The 18,057-nt window shown below is 59.4% G+C and overlaps 1 protein-coding gene across 1 annotated transcript; it reads left to right on the forward strand.

Moving 5' to 3' along the window:
* Positions 1-382: 382 nt before the first annotated feature.
* ADAM33 (ADAM metallopeptidase domain 33) lies at positions 383-16,251 on the forward strand. Its single transcript, XM_062202521.1, has 22 exons — positions 383-520; positions 4,898-5,057; positions 6,843-6,922; positions 9,082-9,158; positions 10,984-11,062; positions 11,215-11,291; positions 11,367-11,556; positions 11,798-11,863; positions 11,960-12,031; positions 12,147-12,313; positions 12,393-12,477; positions 12,566-12,708; positions 13,101-13,278; positions 13,395-13,484; positions 13,690-13,885; positions 13,995-14,103; positions 14,190-14,388; positions 14,478-14,555; positions 14,647-14,755; positions 14,832-14,979; positions 16,072-16,167; positions 16,242-16,251. The coding sequence occupies exons 1-22, from the start codon at positions 383-385 to the stop codon at positions 16,249-16,251; spliced, it is 2,547 nt and encodes an 848-aa protein (XP_062058505.1).
* Positions 16,252-18,057: the final 1,806 nt, after the last annotated feature.

The following is an 18,057-nucleotide window of genomic DNA, read 5'->3' on the forward strand; positions in this document are numbered from 1 at the left end:
AGGTGTTGGGGCTCAGGGGACTTCCTGCTTTTCTCCATCCCTAAAACATTGCCCTTGAATGGCTCTGCTGGGTCCACTGAGTCCCTTCAGTGGGAAGTGGGAAGACTGAACATAGAAGGTCAGAGCTCCAAAGTTGCACACAGCATTTCTGCTCACTTCCCATCGGCTAGAGTTTAGTCACATGGCCGCTTTAAGCCACAAGAGAGGCTGGGGAATGCAGTTTCTATTTAGAACCCAGAGCACCTGTGAATAGTCTATTGCTAAAGGCCTCTCCACTATGCACTTACCCATGGGACTTTGGACATGGACGGGAATGCTACCAGCAAGCCACATTCTGTCTCGGTGCCCATCTACTGGAGATTAGGGTGTGGCTATTGTGATCATGGACTTCCTGGAGGTGGCCCTTTCACACAGTGAGAGTGAGGAAATCAAGGTTTGGTGTCCTGGAGAGGGGGCCTGTCAGGCAATGGAGACCCTGGAGGAAGAGGTGCCCCTATTCCTACCACCAACCCAACTTCAGGTATGTTAAGGGAAAGAGCAAGCTGCTCCAGCTCTGCCTTCTTTCAAGCAGGACACCGATGTCACCAGTGGCCCAGTTCTGCCCCAGGTGCATCCTCCTCCGTGATCCAGTGAGCTCCTGTCCTTTTCCTGGAGGTCCCTGCCAGAGGCTGTTAGCGAGGATGGGGGCTACCAAGAGATCAGGGACTGTGAAGAGCCAACTCCCAGTGGGCCAGGGCCTCCCCTGTGGCCAGGAAGCAATGGTGGGAGGAGCAAAGAACCCAGGCTCAAGGATTTGGGTGGAGAAACGTGGAGAGTAGTTGGTGTAGGACCATGGAGAGTAGATGGTGTAGGACCAGCAGGCTGGAGGCAAATCGGAGGTCAGGTGAGCTTCGTGGGGCTGAGGCTGCACCCTTGCTCCTTCCAGGCCCCCTCCCCGCTTGTGTGTGGCTGTAAGACTTTCTGGCAGTCTGTCCCACATGTCCTTCCCATAACCATCCATCCTGTGACGCAGGGTGGGTCTCTTTCTTGCAACTCAAACTGTGGGGCCAGAACCCAGAGCACTCCCTTGTCGGTGGGATTCATTCTCGGAGACCACCTGCAGGAGGCAGGAGCAGGGCGGGGGTGGGGCAGATCTCATGACGTTTATTGCAGACTGCCTTCCCGCTCTGAGGCTCTGACTGTGTGCTTCTCACCCACAGTGACCAGCACACAGTAGGGAAGCACTTAAGATGCACTTGGTTGTTTTAGGTCATTGTCAAGTGGGGAAAGCATGGGCTAAATACTGAGGTAGGACAAGGAGAGAGTAGGCAGAGATGGCCCAGTGTTTGGGGCTGTCTGGGGAAGCAAGGACAAGGGCAAGGGAGGACCACAGCTGGCTGCAGAGGGGTGGCTACTGGGGGATTTGGGAACTTCGACTTGAAAGACTCCTTCTCTCCCTGAACCTCCAAGGTATGGGTGCCCACCTTGGACTGGAGGGTTCTCAGAGCACCAGTGGTCTGAAGTGCCAAAAACTTTTGAGCTTTTCACTGAAGTGTAACACACACAGAAAAGGGCACACACTGTAAGTGTGCAGCTCAGTGACCTTCTGCAAGTGACCACACCCATGGGCCCAGCTCCCAGATCAGCAAACAGACCAGAGTCTACCTCATGCCCCTCCTGGTCATGGTCCCCAGTGGTCACTTCTACCTTTGATGTCTAACATAAAGGATTTCATTTGGCTGCTTATGAACTTTATATAAATGGAATCATACGGCATATGCGAAAGTTTATGACACCTTTAAAAACATTTGATAATGTCTATGAAAGCTAAGGGGCAGGCATTTAGCCTAGTGGTTCAGGTGTCCCTTATTGGAGTCCCTGGATTTGATTCCTAGCTCAGGTTTCTGACTCCAGATTTCTGCCAATGCAAACCATGGGAGGCAGCAGTCATGGCTCAATTAGTTTGGTCCCTGCCACTCACGTGGGAGGCCTGGATTGAGTTCTTGGCTCCCACTTTGGCCTCAGTGTAGCCCCAGACATACAGGCATTTGGAGAGCCAATCAGTGGATGGAAGCTAGCTTGCTCACTCTCTCTCTGCTTCTGAAATAACTGAGTAAAAAATTTATTTTGATCAGGAAGATAATGAGGCTGCTACAGTCCTCCTAGAATGGCTGAAACTAAACAGATTGACAACACTAAGTGTTGGCGAGGGTGGGGAGGAACAGGAACTCTCAGACACTGTTGGTTAGGATGTAAAATGGTGTAGCCGCTTCAGGAAAACGGCTTGAGAGTTCCTTTAAAAATTCAATATGCCTTTCCCATATGCTGGTGCAATTCTACTTCTCAGTTGTTATAAGGAATGAAAACATATGTTCATACAAAGACTCATCCAGCAATTTCACGGCAGCTGTATTTATAACCACACCAAACTGGAAAAGAACCCACGTGCCTCACTGGTGAAAGAGAAGCTGGGGTTTGCCTGTGTCATGGAAACACTACTCAGAAATGGGAAGGAACAAGACATTGATACATAAAACGAGTCTCCAAAACATCACAAAGCAGGCAGAATGTAGACACAAAACAGTTCCTGCGTGTGAGTCTGTCTCCATCAAGTTTTAGAACAGACAACGTACAAAAAGAAAAGGGATTAGCAGCTGCCTGGGGTTGAGAGTGGGAGAGGCTGACTGGGAAGCAGCACAAGGGGGCTTTTTCTGGGTGATGGAAATGCATATTTTTATATATAAAATTTTATTTTAACTAATTTATTTAATTATTCCCAAATGCCTGCCCTGGCTTGAGACAAGGAGCCACAGACGCAATCCAGGTTTCACATTATTTGAAAGGCAGAGAAATAAAGAGCTCCCATCTTTTTTTTTTTTTTTAATTTGACAGAGTTATAGACAGTGAGAGAGAGAGAGAGACAGAGAGGAAGGTCTTCCCTCCGTTGGTTCACTCCCCAAATGGCCACTATGGCTAGCACTGTGCTGATCCAACGCCAGGAGCCAGGTGCTTCCTCCGGGTCTCCCATGCAGGTGCAGGGGCCCAAGCACTTGGGCCATCCTCCACTGCCCTCCTGGGCCACAGCAGAGAGCTGGCCTGGGAGAGGAGCAACCGGGACTAGAACCCAGCACCTGTATGGGATGTCAGCGCCACAGGCAGAGGATCAACCAAGTGAGCCACAGCGCCAGCCCCAAGAGCTCCCATCTACTAGTTCACTCCCCACTCCCTAGACAGCTGAGGATCAATCCAAGTGTCCCATGTGGCTGGCAGGGATACAATTACTTAATTCATCAGTGCTGCCTCCCAGGCTCTGTCTTAATAGGAATGCTGGAGTAAGGAGCGGGAATTGAACCCAGGTACTCTGATGTGGGGCTCCAGTGTCTTAGCTGCAAGGCTAGAAGTCCACTCCCAGAAATTTTAACCTCGATTATGGCAACAGCTATACCAGTGTACACGGTTATCAGAACTCATCCAACTGTGCATTTTTAAATAAGAACATTGTATGTAAATTATGCCTTCATAAAGTTGATGTGCAAGCCTAAAATAATATGAATAAGCATAAGAGTAACAATACTCAGGATTCTCTAAATGCAATAATATCCAAGGTATATTAAAGGAAAAAAGCAAGCTGCAGGAAAAAAAATGTTAATAAGAGAATGTGGGTGGCTGTTTGACCTGGTCGTTAGAACAGCAGTTAAGATTTTCACCTCCCAGCTCCACTCCTGATTCCAGCATCCTGCTAACAAACACACTGGGAGACAGCCATGCTGGCTCAGGTACACGGATCCCTGCCACACAGGGGAGACCTGGATTAAGTCCCAGTCGTGTGGATCTGGAAAGAGAACCAGCAGATGGGAGCCCTATGACTCTCAAATAAAAATAAATAAAAATTAGCATCCCAGGCCGGCGCCGCAGCTCACTAGGCTAATCCTCCGCCTTGCGGCGCCGGCACACCGGGTTCTAGTCCCGGTCGGGGCACCGATCCTGTCCCGGTTGCCCCTCTTCCAGGCCAGCTCTCTGCTGTGGCCAGGGAGTGCAGTGGAGGATGGCCCAAGTGCTTGGGCCCTGCACCCCATGGGAGACCAGGAGAAGCACCTGGCTCCTGGCTTTGGATCAGCGCGGTGCGCCGGCCGCAGCGCGCCAGCCGCGGCGGCCATTGGAGGGTGAACCAACGGCAAAAGGAAGACCTTTCTCTCTATCTCTCTCTCTCACTGTCCACTCTGCCTGTCAAAAAAAAAAAAAAAAATTAGCATCCCTCCCTATTTATATCTAGTACCCAAACAAATCTTCAAAACTAGAAATGTGCTACAGGGGCCGGAGAGTCCACGACTTTGTGCACCTGCACCCTCTGGTCAGGCTGGGGACCAAGGGCTGCCCCTCACCTTGTGTCCGAGCTGCCACTTCGCCTTTGCGGCACCGAAGACCACGGCATCTCCTCGCCCTAGGCTGGCCCGCGATAGGCCGGCGGCCACACCTGCCTGCCGCCGCCTCCCTCCCCTCTGGGACCCCCGCGCGGCCGTCTCTGCGGCAGGCGCGGACAGAGTTGCCCAGGAGGCCTCCGCGGGTCGATCCCTGGGCAGATCCAGCGCGACAGGTGGAGCCCGACCGCCATCTCCGTCCACCCGCCCCTCGTCCGCCACGGCCCGGGACCTTCCCTGCGGTTCCCGCCCCGGCCCCACCCTGCAGCGCCACGCGGGGCTATGGAGACTGACGGGGCGGGACGGTGCGGGCTGGACTCACGCCCTACCCCGCCCCGACCCGGCTCTCTCCCCTCGACGGCCGCTGCGCCCGGGGAGGTCGCCCCCGCCGGCCAGGGTCTGGGCTGGGGGAGGGGCTGCGGGCCGGGCTGGGGACGCAGAGGGTCCGGAGGCGGCGGCCCTGGGCTGCGCGGGACGTGAGTTCGCCGCGATCCGGCTAGGGCGGAGCTGAGCCGGCAGCCGAGAGCCGAAGCTCGGCGGTCCAGGCGCTCACAGCCATGGGCAGGGGCTTCCAGAGAGCCTGGGGGTTGCCGGTGCTGCTGCTGCTGCTGTCGCTACTGCTGCTCCCGAGGCTGGTGCTGGGCGCCCGGGTGCTTCAAGGTGAGGTGGGGGCTAGGGTGCACCCCGAGGGGCGGGTGAGCCTAGGTGGTGGTGATGATGGTGGTGTTCCAGAGGGTTCCACTCTGAGCCCTGGCAGCAGATGGAGGGTCTGAGCGCCCCTACCCACCTCCCATAGCATGGCCAGGAAGACCAGGGATGATTTGGGTGGGTACAGACACTGGCACTGGGCATGGGCGGGCTCTGGTGCCACCCTCTGTCAGGGCATAACCCATCCCCCATAGCATCCCCCCCCCCAGCCCTCACTTCCTCCCAGCCCCCAGCCTAGGGCTCAGCGGGTCTCCCTCTTCCAGGAAGCCCCTGTGTTCTCAGGCTCCAGGACTGTGGGGGACCCCTGCCCCAAGCTCACATTCTGCCTGCTCCAGGGCCTTGGGCCATGTGTGGACTGTTATATTGCTGCCTTCTTTGGTCAGACTGGGCATTGAGCAGTGCCTGGGGGAGGACTCTTGCCAGTGCACCCTCCCTGTCCTAGTGGGAGCAAAGATCCACTGGGTCCTGACCAGCGAATGCCTGGCGAGGGAACTGTGGGGCCTCCATTGGAGCTGGGCTGGGCAGCCCTGTGACCCACAGGCAGGGATAACAGTGGCATGCCTTTGGAGCTATTCCTAGAACTTCTGTTACCTTCACTCAGAACTACAGCGGGGGAAGGGGAGGGAATCCCTGGGAAAGAGGGGCTCTATGTCTCCCAACACCAGACGGCTCCCTATGACCATAGCTCCATCCCTGCCCCTCATCAAGGTGCCAGTGACCAGCAGGTGAGTGCAGGGCCATGGGCAGAGCAGCTCAAGCAAGGCTTGGTCCTCTGCACCCAGTTAAGTCCTCTCTGAGATCTGCCCCTCCCCCTCCCCGGACCTACCCAGAACCCTCCCCACACCGGCTTCTTCACCCTCCTGCTTCCTCCCTTGTCTGCCTCATTGGCAACTCAGTTCATCCAATTAAGGAGGGCTTCTCTGGGCACTCGGCCCCTGCTGGAGCTGCTGCTCTCCCAGGTCTTTGGTGCTGGGGTCTTGGACAGCAGGCAGGGGAGGAAAAGGAGAAGCTGAGCCATCCATAACAGCCGTCAGCCCCAGGAAGGACTGGGGCCGGGGCTGTGTATTCTGGGGATTCCTGGGAAGGCCTGGGGAAGAGCTGCTGGGGCCGGCGTGGGGAGGGATGCATTCCAGGGGAACATTCCAGGCGCCCTCTGAGTAATGCTGGGCTCTGGGACTCCTCCTAAGCCCCCCTTAGACCAGCCGGCCTGGGAGCACAGAGGCTGTGTCCCCCAGCAAGACAAGAAGGGGGTGGTTCTGGGCCAGGGCCCCCAGGAACCCGGTCCCCCTTCTACCCCCACGGGAAGGCCCCCCTGGGGGGGGGGAGCTCCAGGCAAGGTGGGCCTCCCCTGACACCATCTGGCTGTTGTTTGTCTCAGCCCAGGGGGGAGATGCTGGCAGCTTCTCTCCACAGCTCTCATCCCGAAGGCATCTGCTACCCAATCTAAAAATATCCTGGCCAGCCTCCCCTTTCCCTTCCCCTCTGCACTGGGGGCCTTGGCCTCTTCCTTATGACCTCTGACCTCAAGCCTGATTCCCCCCCAAAGCTCCTATGTCCCCAGCTAAGCTGTGCCTACCCAGGCCCCTCCGTCTCCCTCCTGCCACTTCCTGGTGGCTCCTTCATTCTAAGGATGCCCTCTCCAGGCTATGCCCACGCAGGTGAGGATGGTCCCTTCCTCTCGGGGCCTCCCGTTCTCCTGCTGATGTCCCCTCACCCTGTGCTCTGTCCTCACCCTAGGATACGCCCCTGGAGAGCCAGCCACCCCTGGCTGGGTCCTGGATGGACGACCCGGGCAGGTGATCACCCTGAAAGAACCGGTCAGTGCAATATCGCTCATCCTCCTCCAGGGCCTTCTGCACTGCAGTGTGGCTGCAGTGTGGCTGCTTTGCTGGGGTCCCCAGAGCCACCAAGGCACTGCTCCTTTATCTCCCCCTCCCATACACACACACTGGGTGGGCAGGCGGGGGCAGGGAGACATGCAGCTTGCTCTTGTGAGCCTGTACACATGGAAGTCATTTCCAGCTCCCTCCCCGGATAATCCAGGCCGCCCCTACCCCCACCAGGCAGAGCCGTGGGGCCTGAAGCTTTTAGGAGCCTTTTTCAGAAAACACCAAAATATCTTCCTTTCACCAAGTTTACCAGGGCATGTGACCCTGTGCACACATTGCCATCTCTCCCAGGGCCCTACCATTGAGGGGCCTGAAACCTTGGCCTCACTGGCTCACGTGGAATCCACTCTGGCTTGGGGTCAGCAGTCACTCTCTTGATGCCCCCCCCGATAGAAGCGCACCCCGTTTTTGTTCTCCAGGACACTCAGCCCCAGCCTCCTCCCAAGTACTGCCTGTCATCGGCCATTTCCAGAACAGCCATGCCCCATCTGATTGCACTGCAATCTGTGCTGCAGCCCAAGAGGCCAGCGGACTCTGTACGCCCAGTTCCCAAGGCGGCAGAAGCCCAGAGAGGTTAGGGAGATTGCCTGTGGCCCCACGGCTCTTCAGGCGGGAACCTGAGACCTGCTAAAACCTGAAAGGCTTCAAACTATTGGCCAAGCCCAGACACACACAGAGAGCTGCCAGGCAAGAGAGCCCCCCACCCCATTTTCCAATCCCAGTGAGGAAAGGCAGGCAAGTACCCTGAGGGCTTTCCCAGGACCCTCCCCACCCAGCTGGCCAAGCATAGTGCTGGCCTGAGCTTTGAAACCGTTCTCCAACGTCCTGGGTGAGAGCAAGGCTGAGCCGCATGGGGTCACCCTGATGGTGGCCCTACTCCCCTGTGACCAAGGTGGGCAATCCCACATGGGCTCTGCTCCTGCCAAGATAGGGCAGAGGACAGCTGAGAGCAGATGTGCTGTCCAGCAGGCAGGAGCACTCCTGCTCCAGGATGGGCTGGGGACACACTGAGGGGCAGGCCCTCCAGGGAAGCAAGAAGTGAAGGCAGCAGGGCCCCAGGGGGACAGAGCCTTCATGTGGCCTTCCATCTGGGCCCCCGCGTTTCTCCCAATAAAGTAGGCAGCATTCCAGCCACATGAGCTCATGTTTGGGGCCTTGCGGGGCCCATGGCTGGGGAAGCGAGGGCTGCCTGCTCCCCACCTGCCGAGAAACACCCCCCTCACCCCTGCCAAGGCTCTGAGTCCCTTGGCCAGGGCCCCTAACCCAGTGCCTTTTGGGATAAAAGGGGAATAACTTTCAGGGTGGGGGAGCAAACATTCTGAGGATACAGCGCCCTTCCCCCAGGAAGCTACTGGGCCAGCTCCAACTCCAGGCTTCCAGCCAGGCTCAGGGGTCAAAGGTGGGGAGAAGATGGGGTATTCTCACAGGGTGAGAGAGGCATGAGGCTAGGGGAGAAAAGGGCTGTGGTCTGAGCCAGCCTTCCTGACATCCAACTGACGGCCAGCACTTTCTCTTGGCTTGGGATGGGTTCCATGTTTACCCCATGAGCTCAGGGAAGCAGGTGTGGGACGGGCCTGTGGGAAGCCAAGGACCACGTGGTGGATGGGGGGGGGGGGTTGCCAGAACTGCAGTTGGAGGAATGCAGTCTACATTCTACAGGGACTGAAGGCAGACACAAAAACAAGCCCCTATATGGCACAGAGGCTGTGAGGAGGCCCACAGGATGGCTACCCAAGGCCCCTAAAATGTCCTCTCGATGCCACCACCCTCCCCTGGCTCTCATGCCCCTTCCAGGCCTGAAAGAGGACGGAGGGCCCATGACCACGGCAAAGCAGGGTGCCTTCCTGGGAGCCCTCGTCTCTAGGGAGGATGGGGTGTGCCCCTGGCAGGCGGCTGTTGTCAGCAGAAATCTGAGTTTGGGACCATCTTGGCGTGTGCTTGTCCACAGGGGGCCTGCTGCCTGCCACCATCCCCAGGCCACGGTCTGCTCTTGAACCCCCTTGCCAGCCAGCGCCACATCCCCCCAGCTCCCTGCAGGCAGGAAGCCTGGAGGCCCCCATCTCAGCCACACACCCCTTCTTGGCCAGGTCTCCACACTGGATGCAGGGTTAATGACCTTGGAGGCTGAAGGTCAGGAGCTCCTGCTTGAGCTGCATAAGAATCAGTGAGTACCAGGCTGGGGTGGGGCTGGGAGCCCAGAGAGCCTCTCTGGAACGGATCAGTGCTGGGAGCAGGGCCAATTTGGACCCATAAAGGAGACTGCATGGCGGGAGGCCCCCACGAGGAGTGCAGGTGACAGGGAGTCATGATGGCCCCTGGAAGATGGAATGACTGTTGAGGCAGGATCAGCCTCACTGTGGAGCACATCCCTCCTCCCAACGGCAGCAGCATCCTGTCAACTCCGTACTGGAGGCGAGTGACGCCACCTAGTGGCAGTTCACAGGATCTGCTGCGTCAAAGGAGAATCCTGGGTAAGATTGCAGACACAATTGGGGCCACCTGCCTGGAAGGTCGCCATCAGCAGGGAAGGGGCAGGAGGAAGTGAACTCCAGGAGACCCAAGAGGGCCAGATCTCAAAAGAACAGTTTAGCTTTGAGTGTCCGGGATGGGGTGGAGCCAGAGATTTTGAGCTGGTGAATGGGCAGCCATAATAGCTCAGGATGGTGCCCTGGGTCGGGTGGGGTGAGTGTCCAAGACAGAGTATGGGGAGTTAAAAATTTCTTATTTATCTAAAAGGTAGTGAAAGTGGGGAGAGAAAGAGATCAAGTGAGCACTCCTATCTTGCAGTTTACTCCCCAAATGCCCACAACAGCCAAGGCTGGGCTACATGGAAACCAAGAGCCCAGAACTCAAACCAGGTCTTCCATGTAGGTGGGAGGGACCCAACTACTTGAACAGTCACTACTGCTTCTAGGGTTTGCACTAGGAAGCTGGAATCAGGAGCCAGAGCCAGGAATTGAACCCAGGCACTCCAATGTGGGTTGCAGGTGTCCTAACCAGCATCTCAGTTGCTAGGCCAATGCTGCCCCAAGGGTCTTGGAGCTTTCCAGACTGTGACACCCGTAGGTATCACTCCTAGAGAGCTTGCTTCCTGCGGCCACTGCTGTAAGCACTGTCTGTGTAGGTTATTCTCCCTCCGGGGTCCCATGCACTGCAAACAAACTCTCCTCCCACTGCACCTAACCATTGCTCCTCTGGGGTTTGCCACCCCTACCCATTAAGTGAAGTGACCCTGCCACCTGCCCCGTGGGTTGTGCAGGCATGGGCAGTGGAGGAGCAGAGCTGGAGAAGGTGGGAGGATGCCTGGGCCTTGGTGGAGGGTGTGGAGGTAAAGAGGCTCAGGTGAAGTTGGGGTCAAGGGGTTTCCAGAAAGAAAAGAGACTGACTTGTGATTGCTCTGACCTGGTGGGAAGGATCCCGGGGAGATGGAGCCCAAAGATGGAGTCATTACTGGGAGAGGTCTGGATAGAGGGGGATGGAGATCCCTGCTCAGGTGGGCAGGTGCTGTTCTGCTTCCTGAGGAAGCAGGGAGTGCATGCTACTGGACAGAGGTGGAGGGAGGGGGTGGACCCCGAGACTGAGAGGCCGGAGACTGGAAGGACTTGCGGTAGGAGAGGGTGAGGGGTTGACCAGATGCCCTGCAGCAGGCAGGCGTACCAAGGGGTTTACTCTACTTCCACACTCTCAGCACTGTCTCCGAGTCCCCCCACCTCCCCAGGCTCCAGCTGCCTGCTGCAGGCCTCCGACGGGCCCCAACCCTTCCTGTCTTCCTTCCCACTGCTTCTCAACCTCCCAGTTCCCACATCTGAGCTATCACGAAGGCTCCTTCCTGACCCTCACCGTCTCCCTCTAGCGCCATGTTTCTCTGAGCTGAGGTACTCTGGGGACTTCACTCAGAGAGTTACTTAATTAGCATTCAGGGAGGAAGGCTGGAAGGCATCCAGGAGGAGGTGGCCTGAATTATGTGACTCCTGTAACCCCACTCCCAGCAGGCTGCTGGCCCCCGGATACACAGAAACCCACTACAGTCCAGACGGGCAGCCGGTGGTGCTAGTCCCCAGCCACACGGTGAGATACTTGCACAGGCCCTGAGACAGGGTGGGAGGTGCTGGGGCATGCACCCCCACACCATTCCTGCCCCACTCCCCACCATGCCCTTGCTCTTGCCCCTGCCACTTCAGTGCTGGCTGAGACCTGGGGCCGGGTCCTTTCCTCCCCAGGATCACTGCCACTACCATGGGCACGTGAGGGGCTTCCCCGACTCCTGGGTTGTCCTCAGCACTTGCTCCGGGATGAGGTGAGGTGTCTGGGGGGAGGGGGCTGGCCCAGGGGCTTCGGCAAGAGCGCCCTCACTCCCTCCTCTGCACCCTAGCGGCCTGATCCAGCTCAGCAGCAATACCACCTATTACCTGCGGCCGGGAACTCCTGGGGACTCCAACGACTTCTTCACCCATAGGATCTTCAGGCTCCAGCAGCTGCTCTCCTGGAAAGGGGCCTGTGGCCACAGGGACTCCCAGGACAACGGGGACATGGCCAGCCGCCCTCATGCCCCGCCGAGCAGGGTCAGGGGTGTGGACGGGTGGGAGTGGGAGTGGGAGTATCCATGGCCCACACAGGGAGGGAAGAGATGATGAATGCAGGCCCCAGCCTGGGGTCTGCCTTGCTGATAGTTTTAAGCAGAGGCTGAAGAAGCAAATTCTAGCAACACTGTAAAGCTGTTCTGTCTGGGAACTGGGTTTGATGGGAGAGCACCTGCGCCCAGCAGCCTGCCTCTCAGGGTCCCCCTTCTTCTCCCCTGCACAGGAGCGGCGCAGGGTCCCCAGGGGCCGGAGGTACCTGGAGCTGTATTTAGTGGCTGATCACACACTGGTGAGCAGCGGCTCGGGGGGGGGGGGGGGGGGGGATTGGCAGGGCCTGGGCTGGGGGTCCGGTCTGCCCCTCACCACAGGATTCCTGCTTTCCCAGTTCTTGATCCAGCACAGGAACTTGAACCACACCAAACAGCGTCTCCTGGAGGTGGCCAATTATGTGGACCAGGTTGGGGACACAGGAAGAGAGGGCAGATGGCAGCAGGGCGTGGCAGGGGCAAGGGGAGCAGAGGTGCAGCTCTGGAGGGCGCCTGTGCCTGACTCCAGCCCCGCCCGGCTCTCAGATTCTCAGGACCTTGGACATTCAGGTGGTGCTGACCGGCCTGGAAGTGTGGACCGAGCAGGACCAGAGCCGCGTCACGCCAGATGCCAATGCCACGCTCTGGGCCTTCCTGCGGTGGCGCCGGGGCCTCTGGGCACGTCGGCCGCACGACTCGGCGCAGCTGCTCACGTGGGTGCCTCTGACCCCAGCGCAGTCTCCAGCGGGAGGGGAGCCCCAGCTGTCCGGTCACACCCTGATCTGCCCCCAGGGGCCGCGCCTTCCGCGGGGCCACTGTGGGCCTGGCGCCTGTCGAGGGCATGTGTCGCGCCGAGAGCTCCGGAGGCGTGAGCAGGGTGAGCTGCACGGGGACTGAGTGGGGCTGCTGCGGGGACCTCGTGGCCCTTGGTGACCGACCCCCCCCTCGCCCCCACGGCCTCCCAGGACCACTCGGAGCTCCCCATCGGCGCTGCAGCCACCATGGCCCACGAGATTGGCCACAGCCTTGGCCTCAGCCATGACCCAGACGGCTGCTGCACAGAGGCCGCGGGAGAGCCGGGCGGCTGCGTCATGGCAGCGGCCACGGGGTACCTGCGTGGGCACGGGGACAGGGGCTGCAGGAACGGGGCGGAGGGAGCTGCGGGCACTGTAGAATGGGCATGATAACAGTACCTGCCCTTAGGTTATGCTGAAGCTTAACTACAGCAAACGCAGGTGGAGCGAGTTACTTTCAGCACAACCTGGGGAGATTGCCCCGAGGTCAGGAGTAGCGCCGCAGGCCGGGTCGCAATTCCACCCCGTACCCACCTGAGCTGCGGGGTCAGAGCCTCCTGCCCCGGGCTCACCGCGGGACCTCCCACGGGCCACTTCCCATCTCCTGGCTCTCTGGCGGCTGCGTGGCCAGTGTACGCGTGGGAATTGAAGGCCGGAGGTCTTGGTGGTGTTCCCTACGCGCCCGACGCTCTCCCCGCGTCCCCAGGCACCCGTTCCCGCGCGTGTTCAGCGCCTGCAGCCGCCGCCAGCTGCGTGCCTTCTTCCGCAAGGGGGGCGGCGCGTGCCTTTCCGACGCCCCGGAACGCGGGCTCCCGGCGCCGCCCGCTCGCTGCGGCAACGGATTCGTGGAGGCGGGCGAGGAGTGTGACTGTGGCTCCGGCCAGGTCAGGTCCTTCTGTCGGGCCTCGGGCGACCAAGGCTGACCCCCACTCGCCCCCCCTCCCCACCCTGAGATCCGGGGCGCTGCGCCCTCACCTGTTCCTCGCCTTTCTGGCGCCAGGAATGCTCGGGACCTTGCTGCTTCGCTCACAACTGCTCGCTGCGTGCCGGGGCTGAGTGCGCCCACGGGGACTGCTGCGCGCGCTGCCTGGTGAGGGCGTAGGAAACTCGTGGGTGAGGGCTGGGGGCCTGGTTGGTCTGGACTGATGGGCATCTTCCGGCCCCTGCTGGGCGCTGGTTCTGCGCTGTACGTGGTCCGCTGGCTCTCCGGCCCGACTCCCCCACTCCTGGGTTGCACTGTCGCCGTGGAACTCACTCTCCACCTCTGCCCTTACCTAACCGGCTGACCTGCGCAGTTGAAGCCGGCGGGCACGGTGTGCCGCGCGGCTGCGGGCGACTGTGACCTCCCGGAGTTCTGCACCGGCTCTTCTCCGCACTGTCCCCCTGACGTTTACCTCCTGGATGGCTCACCCTGTGCCGGGGGCCACGGCTACTGTCGCGACGGCGCCTGTCCCACGCTAGAGCAGCAGTGCCAGCAGCTCTGGGGGCCAGGTGAGACCAAGCGCGCGTTCCTGCACCCCGCACCCACCCTCCTGGCTGCCTAGTTTTCTACTGTGGGGTAGACGCGCGAGCTAATTGCAGCCCAGCGCCTGCTTCCTAGGCTCCCGTGCAGCCCCGGAGGCCTGTTTCCAGGTCGTGAACTCGGCGGGAGACGCCCATAGGAACTGCGGCCAGGATGGGGAGGCCAGCTTCGTGCTTTGTGCACAGAGGTGGGGAGTGGAGCCGAGGGAACTGAGGCTACCGGTCAGTGGGGCGGGTGGGGAAGGGCACCGCTGACCTGCTTTCCACCACCCAGGGATGCTCTGTGCGGGAAGCTGCAGTGCCAGGGTGGGGAGCCAAGGCAACTCCCCCCACACATGGTGCCCGTGGACTCCATCATTCACCTGGAGGGCAGCGAGGTGACTTGCCAGGGAGTCTTTGTGCCCCCTGATGCCCAACTGGACCTGCTGGACTTGGGCCTGGTAGAGCCAGGCACTCAGTGTGGACCTAGGATGGTGAGCCCTGCCACTTGACCCCTCCTTGCCACTTGAGTCTGGCAGGCCCAGTGTCCACCCTCACTGCCCAATGGGCACTCTACCCACAGGTGTGCCAGGACACGCACTGCCAGAACATCACCTTCCAGGAGCTGCAGCGCTGCCTGCCTACCTGCCACGGGCGTGGGGTGGGTAGCACCAGGGGTGGGGGTGTGATCGCAGTGGGGGAGGGGTGGGATTCCCCCACCACCCTCCCTCCCTTCCCCTCTTCCTCTGCAGGTTTGCAACAGCAACCATAACTGCCACTGCACTCTGGGCTGGGCTCCCCCATTCTGCGACAAGCCAGGCTTTGGTGGCAGCGTGGACAGCGGCCCTATGCAGGCTGGACGTGTGTCTCTGGGGGGCCTGTGGGCAGGAGGCCAATGGTGCACCTGCTCAGGGCTCAGCAGCCCTGTCCTCTGCAGATGGCGATGCCTTCCTGCCGGCCATGGTCCTCAGCTTCCTGCTGCCTCTGCTTCCCGGGGCCGGCCTGGCCTGGTGCTGCTACCGGCTCCCGGTGTCCCGTCGCCAGCGACACCCCTGGGGCTGCAGGAGGGACCCCTCGTGTAGTGGGTAGGCTCGGAGTTCAGATTCCTCTCTCTCTGGGCCCTCGTCCGCATTTGTTACTCCTCTGGGCTCTGAGGGGTTGTGAGGAGCTGGGACGGGATGCAGCTGCTTGCCCCAGGTGCAGAGAGTGCTGCTGCCCTGGCAGTGGAAAGGAGCCTTGAGTGACAGCCAGATGGCCTGGAGGGAGCTGAGGCTGCACTCAGGGAATGGCCCCACCCCCATCACACGTCTCCTGGTTTCTCCAGCCAGGTCCTGCCTCACCCTTGACTTTGCCCTATTTTTCCACAGCTCCTAATACCGTCTGCACTCCGCTGAGCCCAGAGGCCTCTTCAGCCTCTCTGTGTCCTGAGTTCTCAGGCCCCTGCTGCTTCTGCCCTAATCACTCCTGTCACCCTCTCACATCCCCCAAGGCTGTGCCCAGCACATCTTTGCACTCCATGCCACTGGTCAGCTATGGCACTGGTGCTGCCCTGGCCAGAGGCCTGGCACTGTCCCAGTTCTCTGTGTCCTGGGTGCGGTGGAGGGAAGCAGTTACATGACACTAAGCATGGCCAGCCGAGGCTGCCCCCCTCCTCTGGTCTTGAGAAGGTTCAGTGCCAGCTGAGGGAGAGGACAGAGTTTGGGCTGGAGATGGGGGCAGGGCACAAGCAGGCCACCCAGCTGGGAGGAGGAAGGAGCAGAGCTTGGCACGTTGGCATGAGTGGATACTGCAGAGGGGCAGCATTTGAATCTGTCCCATCATCAGCTTGGTTTCCTGAGGGAGTGGTGACTGGAAGAGATGGTAAAGGACGAGGCAAGGCTGGGAGACAGACACGGGCTGCAAGGGCAGCAGGACACGGGAGGCTCTAAGTGGTGCCAACATCTGGAAGGTGCAGGAGGTGGGGAGGCGTCTGAGCTTTGGGGAGCAGAGCTCCCCAGAGGCGCTTGGGACTCAGGGCTCTTTCGAGGGGGAGTAGGAAGGCCACTGGAGAGAGGGACTTGGAACAGGGTGGGAACTCCGTGAATGCAGAACTTGGGCCGGGCGCCATGCTGCAAGGAAGCAGCCCCCAGGTGCCCTGCTCAGGGACCCACCTCCTGGCCTTTTATCCCCCTGCTCAGGCCCAAAGATGGCCCAGGTAAGGACCACCCCGTGGAGTTGGCCCCCCTGCCACTGGAGAGCCCCAGCCCCCAGGTGAGTGTGCCAGGGGAAGTAGAGTGGGGAGGAAAGGCTCTTGCCCTCTGCCCCCTTCCAGATGGGGCCGGGCCCCTCCTTTGCACTTGGCTCTCAGCCACCTTTGAGCCTTCTGTACCCTCACACTTCCCCAGGGACTCCTGCCCACTGTGGACACTGTGTTTGCCCTCTGTCATTGCTCCCAGGCCGTGAAAATTCTGTCAGAGCCCAACAGCCACCCTGAGAGACCAGTGCCATGTAGGCCCACCTGATTCCCGAGGTAGGGGGGGCCCTGATGCAGGCCACTCCCATGACCCGGTCTCCCACCCCTTTCATCCCTCAGCTTGCTACACCCTACTCTGAGGTGTTTGATGAGATCTGTGGGAGAAGCTGTTGTTATGGAGACCAGGATGCTGGAAGCCCCAGGAGTTGGGGAGGGGGAAGATGGGGCTTTTCCTGGTTGTTGGTCTTCGCTAAGGACAGGGGCGCCCCATCACATGATTTGCAGCCTGGGGCCAGTTCTTCCCTCTTTCACCTCATTCTCAGCAGGTCGAGTCCAGAAGCCAAGATCCGGTCTCTGGGGAGAGGTGGCTCCTGAGTGTGGACTCTCAACCACTCCAGGAACTTGGACTCCCAAGGGCAGGACCAACGAGTCAGCTGACCTCCTGTATTTGCAGGCAGCTTGGAAGTGTCTGCTGTCACTTGAGCCCTGCCCCACCCACTCCAGGACCCAAGAGCCTCACCAGAGGCCATCCAGTGGTATCTCTACCCCATAAGGGACCCTGCTGGGGTCCACATTTCACATGGCACCCACCCTTCCCTGGGCTCTGGCCTCTGCAACAAGCAAGGAAGCAAACAAACTCGGCCTTTCTTTCCCATCTCCTCTTGCTCCCACCCTAGTCCTCCTCCTCCTCCCCAAGATTGTGGAGGCTGGGGCATCTCCCTGCCCTTGGACATTACCTCGCCTGTCCCATCCCAAGGGAGGGGACAGAGGGAGCCACTTTAGAAACAGACTAGAAGTCAGAAGGAAGACATGTTGCCCTTGGGCCTCTGTGAGCTTTCTGTGCATGACCTGAAGCCCCTGGGGCACCCTGTGGGTACAGGGCTGGTGGCTTGGGTGGGGGTTGGAGTCTCCCTTAATAACCAGGACTTCAAGCTCAAGTCTGGGCCTAGGACAGCATGCCCAGTTTCAGTAACCCCTGAGCCTGCGTCTCCTGACCTCATTCTCTTGTTCTTGCTCCATGCAAGAGTTGTTGAAGGGTGGGCTTTTGTATCAGGCAGCTGGTACTACAAAACCACCCCAAAACATGGTAACTCAAAACAACAGTTCTGTGAATGGGCCAACTCAGCCAGGCTCCCCTGCACGTTTGCAGGCAACTGCCAACCAGGCAGGCCCCTGTGCTCTGGACCAGGCTGGCTGTGGGCTGGGACAGCGGATGCTGGGCTTGTGCCTCTCGTTTTCCAGCAGGCTAGCCCAGGTTTGTTCACATGGCAGCCGGGGAAGGTTCTGAGAGAGCGGGTCCAGGATGTGGGGGAGCAAGTGAGGCACTTGGCTTGGAAGCAAAATTTAAGGGGACACAGAAAAGTAATCAAGATAAATACCATCTTAATGCAATATATATATATATATATATTTTTTTTTTTTTGACAGGCAGAGTGGACAGTGAGAGAGAGAGACAGAAAGGTCTTCCTTTGCCGTTGGTTCACCCTCCAATGGCCGCCGTGGCTGGCGCGCTATGGCCAGCGCACCGCGCTGATCTGATGGCAGGAGCCAGGTGCTTCTCCTGGTCTCCCATGGGGTGCAGGGCCCTAGTACTTGGGCCATCCTCCACTGCACTCCCGGGCCATAGCAGAGAGCTGGCCTGGAAGAGGGGCAATCGGGACAGAATCCGGTGCTCTGACTGGGACTAGAACCCAGTGTGCCGGCACCGCAA

This window comes from Lepus europaeus, chromosome 10 (assembly GCF_033115175.1).
Source record: "Lepus europaeus isolate LE1 chromosome 10, mLepTim1.pri, whole genome shotgun sequence".
NCBI lineage: Eukaryota > Metazoa > Chordata > Mammalia > Lagomorpha > Leporidae > Lepus > Lepus europaeus.

What these genes read in the sequence shown, in the direction of transcription:
- ADAM33 (XM_062202521.1), top strand. Translation starts at nt 383, where the DNA reads ATGGACTTCCTGGAGGTGGCCCTTTCACACAGTGAGAGTGAGGAAATC. An exon ending in AGCACTTGCTCCGGGATGAG is followed by an intron (nt 11,292 to 11,366) that starts GTGAGGTGTCTG and finishes TCTGCACCCTAG; the next exon opens with CGGCCTGATCCAGCTCAGCA. An exon ending in CCAGCAGCTCTGGGGGCCAG is followed by an intron (nt 13,886 to 13,994) that starts GTGAGACCAAGC and finishes CCTGCTTCCTAG; the next exon opens with GCTCCCGTGCAGCCCCGGAG.